Raw genomic sequence first — 7,018 nt, 5'->3', positions numbered from 1 at the left:
AATTGTGCTGCATGTGTTAATGCGGTTAAACCCAATAATTTCACAAGCAACACAACCCAGAATAAGTACAGTATTTAACAGGTGATTACCTGTGCCTCGACTAATGTCATGTATTTGATTTCCTGTCCTTGCCATTTCCAGTACATTGGAAAAACCACCAGACAGCTAAGACTGCTCATTAATGAACGTAAGAGCTCAATCCGGAGAAAAGAAATCCATTCACCAAGAGACATGTTCTCGATGACAGACATTCAGTTTCGGATCTTACATTTTTCAAGCACGTAGGGGTGGAAACCTTGACCAAAAATTGTTACAGTGTGAATCAAAATTGATTTTTTATTTACGCACGGTACAACCAGAGGGATTGAACGAAGAACTTGCATTGGCGTGTTTTCTATAGACTACTGTGCTATTATGTTTGTCTGATTTCCTGTAGACCTTAATAAGCTATAAGCTATTTTCTTTTATTTTCTGTTAACTTTGATATGGTAGAAACTGTGTAATTGATCTAATTTAATCATGTGCTATGAACATTGATTATATATTGAAGATGACAACAATGCGCTGGAATTATGTAATTAATTAACTTTTTGAATATGACTTTATTGAGATGTAATTGTCCTGCTAGCTGTGAACATGCTGTCTATCCTTGTACTGCTTACTATGGTATTATTTCTGTTTATGCGCATAATGCTTAGTGTATATGGTCTATATATGTCGACATACGCGAACACTTGTTTTTAATTGTTTTCAATTGCCTGTTTTGCACATAGTTAGTATCACATCAAGTAAGCTAATTGAAACAACTACTCATAAACGTGTTTGTTTGTTTCTGGTAGCACTGATGATGGTCAATGTTTGACCGAAACGTCTGCACTTTGCACTTTTGCACAGTACGCACATTGTGTCTTAGCCTGTCATTAATAAATACAGTCTGTTGTTTTTCATTGAATTTAACGTTGGCACGTTTTTTTTCCCTCGGTGTGCGGACCTGTTATGTGGCGTGTTACCTGTGTTCTTAAATGTGACCACTAGATGGCAATCATATTGAACCCTTGAGAAAGGAAGTGACGTTTAGAAGCGGGTAACGGGTCTCTGACTGATTTTAGAAGTCAGTAATATGATTTAGAAAGAGATTTGATTTGTACTGCAATAGATGGTTATTGGAGAATAAAATATCTCACAGTGGATAGAACTGCATCTAAATGCACACATTTATTGGCATAATGTCCAAGGTGAATATGGGTTCCAATGATAGTGTTTTGTAATTGTGTTTTTCATTATTGTTGTTTAACCCTGTCGACCCTTGTGTTGCAGTAGTCGAAGTGCTCTGGTGGGACAGCAGATAATGAGCTAATCCTAAAGATAAAACCAAAGATAATCGAACACTAGATGGCAGCCATATTGAAGGAAGAGTGGACGAACAGGTATATAGGAAGTGACATCACTAACCCCGGAAGCCGGAGGGGGGAGCCTCAGAGAGCAAGATGGCAGCAAAATCTGATGGTGTGGGGGTCGTTACCGGTTTCGCCCAACTGCACAACCTGGACGAAACGGTGGGGAACGGCGAAGGGGATCCGGGGGAGAGCAGCTCCATCCACATCTGTCACTGCTGCAACACCTCGTCATGTTACTGGGGCTGCCGAAGCGCTTGCCTGCGCTCTCTCTTGGGGAAGGGGAAGGAAGGTAGGCGGCAGCCGCCGCAGGAGGAGCGCCTCTGGCTGGACTGCCTGTGGATCGTCCTGGCGCTGTTGGTCTTCTTTTGGGACGTGGGCACGGACCTGTGGCTAGCTGTCGACTACTATTCCAAGCGGGACTACCTTTGGTTTGGGCTCACCCTCTTCTTTGTGCTCGTCCCCTCGGTGTTGGTCCAGATCCTGAGCTTCAGGTGGTTTGTGCAGGATTACACCGGAGGAGGTTTGGGGGCAGTGGAGGGGCTCAGTAGTCGGAGAATCCCGGCTGCAATGGGCGCTGCCGTTCAAGGCAGGGACAGGTGCTGTAGGATCTCGGTGTGGATCTGGCAGTCTGTCATACACATCCTGCAGATGGGACAAGTATGGAGGTAAGGGTGGCTGGGATTTCTAATCTGTTAAATGCACAATTGCACCCTCACCATCTCCCTCACCCACCACCCCCCACCCCCAAAAGTCAGTGACTTCTGAATTAATCAAACTGCATGCACGAGAGCTGACTGTGGAGCAAAAAATGGTTAATGTTTTTTTTTTTTTTTAAATCGTCTCCAGTGGCGTTGCTGCTGCTAAATATGGGGGGCTGATTTTAATGGTAACTGGACTGCACTGTGAGTCAGACAGCAGAGACGTGAGCGGGTGGAGGTGTTAATACGTGTCGTTTGTAGCTGCTCTTGGAGCGTGTTATCTCGCTGCTCGGTAATAGTCATAGAAAAGTTTCTTGTGTAAAGCAGGTTGGAGAAAAAAAAAACGTTCAACTTGAGAAGTGTATGCTCGAGCGCACAAGAGATGTTGCGCTTTGCACAGTCTGCATGCTGTGGTGTTCGGTACGGTGTTAGTGCATGTAAGGTCTCGGAGCTGTGAATCCTGCATGACATTTCACAAAACAGCGACGAGGCAGCTTCTCGGTAACAGCAAAATAGAACCGATGATGTAATTGTGTCCAGGTTGCAGTAATAAATATTTGCTAACTTGCATTTTTGTAGTCTTAATAATAATCCTACATATCAAGATAATGAATGAATGCATAGCATGTCTTACGATTGCTCATTGCAGGCTGCATGCACTGCTGTGACAAGCTTACTAGAGCCTGACAAAGGCTGGCTATTGCTACTATCACTAAACACTCAGTTTTCTCCAAGTGCATACGTGGTGTGTGTGTGATTTTATATATATATATATATATATATATATATATATATATATATATATATATATATATATGTGTGTGTGTAATGAGATCATATCAACCTTCTGGTTTAACTGTGTGTATTCCGAAACTGCGACAAAAGCCGTAGTCTTAAAAAAAACGACTGTGTTGTACTATGTAGTGTGTAATCAATTCAGTATGTCGGGACTGACGTGCTTTGATAAATTATTAGTGGTTTCACTCTGGCTTTCGTTTAAATCTAAGACATTGCTTGTGTGGTTAGAGATGCTGGGCTGCAGTAATTACATTTCTCTGCATGGTTAATTTGTTCATACTCATCATGATGCAGGCTGTAGTATGTAGGGACAAATGTAATTTTTCCTGGTAATAAAAACAATGTGCCTTTTAATGACCATAAACCTTTGTAATAATAATAAAAATAAATACATTAATAGAATGATGCCTCCAAGAAAGAATTGTTCATCTGTTGGTATGAAACGGGGAACATTTTAAAATTTGAAATCCAGTCTACCTGTGAGAGCACTTGGTTCAGTCCTGTTTCTTTCCCATGAAGATGGGCAGGTAAACCTGTAACTGGATTACTGATAGGCAGAACTGTTATCTGGATCTGAATTAACTCGCAGTCGTTGCTGTTTTGGCTTGTTTTTTGTTTCTCTTGGCAGTGGCCTGACCATATGTCTAACTGTTTCTAAGGAATGTGATTTCAGCACTGTGCCAGACTATCTAGACAGAGATTACATGCTTCACAAGATATGTCAGACAGTTCCGTTCTTATGGACCGTCTCCTGCTAGCATCAGTAAAGGGGTTTACTATAGTGTACATCGTCCACCTACCCCACATCATGGAGGGCTCATATGTGGGGGGGAGATGATTGGCCTGTTTGTTTTTTTTATAATTGGGTACTTGTTTTAACTGATTTCAAATGTAAAGGGGTTCTCAGGTCTTTCACTTTTGTCTGACACTTCTTCTAAATGTAATGTATAGATACTACAGTTAAGAATAAGACTTAAGAATGGAATATGTGGGTGGAAGGAAAGCTTGGCTTAGTTGGGGCATGAGATTCTAGTTTTATCTGAGAGGATGGCACCTCGCAGTGGCACACACCATGCAGGTGCTTTGGCAGATGGATTGCATTTTTTCTGCTTGTTTTACTACTGAGCTATTGACACACTGTCCTGCAGCCAACGCAACAACACTAGCCCTGCTTGCACTATCGATTTCTACCTAAACTGAGGCATTTAAACCCTGTTCTACTCAACTACCAAGGCAAATGCTGATTCCGTTGGCAACTAGAACCACTACATAAAAAGTACCTAAAGATTACCTAAGCATTTCGAGTTGGCAGCCAGATCATCTGTTATGCCTGGTACAGTATTTGATCTTAAAGTGCCTATGACACCCTCTGAACCATTTTTAAGAAACAATGTATGACTAACAAGTATTCCCAAACAAGGTTTAAAATTGTTGGCAGTGATAGTTTTTTAATAAAATGCACATTTTAATGTGATGTGCTCAACTTCCTATCTGAGCATTTCCACGCTAACGGAAATGTTCACGTTTGAAAAATAAAGTTCATGATGTGATGTTCATCCCCCTCTTATCATATGCTCTAGTCTCAATGACATATAATTATTAAAGGGAAGATAAGTTTTCAAGTTGCACAAATGTTGCAGTCACTTGAAGTTCATACTCCATGCATGGTAATGCTGCGAATGAGGACGGACACAAGGCATGAAAAGAGCCCAAAAAATTACAATTGTGTTAATTTTGTGCATGACTTGTTGTTTGACCTTTTATTATGAAAAACAATCAAATATGGGAGTCCAAGGTATTCCTTATGCTTTAATCAAAAGTTTTGTTGCTTGCACAAAATGATCAGACGCCTTTATCCAAGGCGACTTTGTGAGAGCGTGACGAGTGGCTGATGTTAAACAGGGAGGACACACAACCAAAAATTCAGTTAAAAGAAACAAATACTTTATTTGTGAACAAAAGTAAGCATGTTCTTTCAACAAATAACTATTTACACTGATCCTGCATCGAAACAAAACAAAAAAACCACTGGCATATAATAGAATCCTTCTATACGTAGGCTACCACAGAGGTCAGCTACTAACCTCCAGCCCACCCAGAGCTCCTCATACTGACCTCCTTTATACCTTCTCAGGTAGGTCCCTCCCCAGCAACACCATTACTGGGCAAATACCCATAATAATTATATATTAATCCAGATTATTATTATTATTATTATTATTTGCTCAATAAGAATGCTTTTTCACATTTAGTTTAATATACACTCAATCTTACCCTCATTAAATTTACCATTATTAAAATAGGGTTAAACAAGATTAAAGTCCCCTCTGGAAAAGGTAAGCGCAGCCCCGAAAGAACATCGCATATCCAGCATGAGCCTCAGGCGCACACGCCCCTTTCCATACAGACAACAGCCTGCCACAGAGAACAAGCAGACGTGCATTACCTGCGCTCCTTAAATCCAATGGGAAGCACCATGTCTATAACTAATTGTTAACAATCTTAAAACTCACAACTCCTGTATGTATGAACATTTTCATTAGCAAAGAATACTTCAAAGATACAAGTTCACTTTACCAGCAGTGTGCACCCTGCTACCCAAAATGATACATTGCACTAAAAAAAAAACAGCAAATGTATAAATACAGATTTCATTCGTATGCCATTCCCCGATTCCTGACAAGCAAATACACACAGATGGAATAAACATTAATTTATGGGGTAGTTTTATCTGTCCATTTACAAAAAGAAGCTACTGTGGGCAGAGAACCGCTTTCTGGCTGAGCGATGGAAAAACAGCATCTCTTACTATAGTCCAAGAGAGAGTTACGTTTCTCCATCACAGACTTGCAGTGCTTATCAAACAATAATATAAAATGTGTAATATAAACAACACCTCTGCATGACATAAATAAATAGGACAGATCAAGGCAGAAGATAAGTTTAAGTGTATTATTATTATTATTATTATTATTACTATTATTATTCCTGCCATGGTTACATGGAAAGGCATACGCTTCCGTCCACACAGCTTTTTTGGGAGAAAAAATAACCAGAGCGCAGTGGTATGTCAAACTGGCAGTACACCTACATATGTAGTGCGCATTTCGCGCCAGATAGTTTTGAAGAAAGACGGTGATGATGGCGGAGATGGGCCTGGATGTAAAAAGGGATATTTTAAAACCTATTCTGAAGCAACAGCAAGCTGCTGGCATTGATGTGGGTCTCCGAGCGAAATGACCAAAAGACACGTTTGAGAAGCGGGAGAAGTCTCGGGTAAGTTTTGCATTAAACACTACCGGTATACTACTAGTAAGTTGTTTTTAGTTTTTGTTTTTTCAGAAAAAAAATACAGTGCAAGCACAGAGTCTTTTTAAGCACAATGTGCAATATAATGATGTAATCTATAAATTTGGTAATATAAAAACAACTGTAGAGTTTCACATGTTAGTTAAAACAGCAGTAGAGTTACATCACTGGGAACTGTCCTGATTCAAGGCATCTTTACACAGAAGCAAATTGCCGTGTCTGTGGAGGCAATGAGGCGGTATCAGAAAGTGATACTTCATTTTAATTTTGAGTTAATACAAAAATAGTGAAACAATACCTAACATACTTTGCTTTAGTTTGTGTTTCAAGGTTAGAGACTCAATTTTGTCGACTAAAACAGGAAGATGGTAATTCAGAACGGTGTCAGGATGACGCAATGCAAGTTCCTGTGTTGGAAAAACCATTATTTAATAACTGATAAGCAACCAAGAAAACGTGCGATTGATAATGAAAGCAAGGCAGCATGAATTCATTAAAAAAAAAAAAAAAAACGCACATGGTATTAAAATAGTATTTCATAAATGTTCAGGGAGTATCCATCATTCATTTATTTATTTATTAAAAATCGTAGTATTATACATACCCCTTCAAGGTAGCGCCGTAGCAGAACCTCCAAAATAGTAGTTGCTATGTCCCGAATCGTAGCCGTTGGCATCTGCATTATGATTAGGGGTACTATTCATAAAAACAGAAAATGTGCACATCCTTAATATACTGTACAAATATTTCATATTACCCATAATTGTATAGTTGTCAGTCCTTTAGTTAACAGTATTGATACCGTACCTCCAAATA

General features: G+C 39.7%; 1 protein-coding gene across 2 annotated transcripts in view; it reads left to right on the top strand.

Annotated features, from left to right (window-relative positions):
- The first annotated feature begins 1,073 nt into the window (after window positions 1-1,073).
- LOC117402526 (XK-related protein 6-like) overlaps window positions 1,074-7,018 on the top strand; it is a 115,652-nt gene continuing 109,707 nt past the window's right edge. Inside the window, exons 1-2 of one of the 2 annotated variants that reach the window (XM_059023768.1) lie at window positions 1,074-1,235; window positions 1,318-2,062. In XM_059023768.1, coding sequence (XP_058879751.1) covers window positions 1,488-2,062 — 575 coding nt within the window. In that variant the 5' untranslated portion in view covers window positions 1,074-1,235; window positions 1,318-1,487. Of the gene's footprint in view, window positions 1,236-1,298; window positions 2,063-7,018 lie in introns of those variants that run through there. The other variant, XM_034003761.2, reaches the window with a different exon arrangement.

The sequence above is a fragment of the Acipenser ruthenus genome, chromosome 5 (genome assembly GCF_902713425.1).
Source record: "Acipenser ruthenus chromosome 5, fAciRut3.2 maternal haplotype, whole genome shotgun sequence".
In the NCBI taxonomy this organism is placed as follows: Eukaryota; Metazoa; Chordata; class Actinopteri; order Acipenseriformes; family Acipenseridae; genus Acipenser; species Acipenser ruthenus.
The sequence above is the reverse complement of the archived record's forward strand: the minus strand, read 5'-3'. Positions and strand labels throughout refer to the sequence as shown.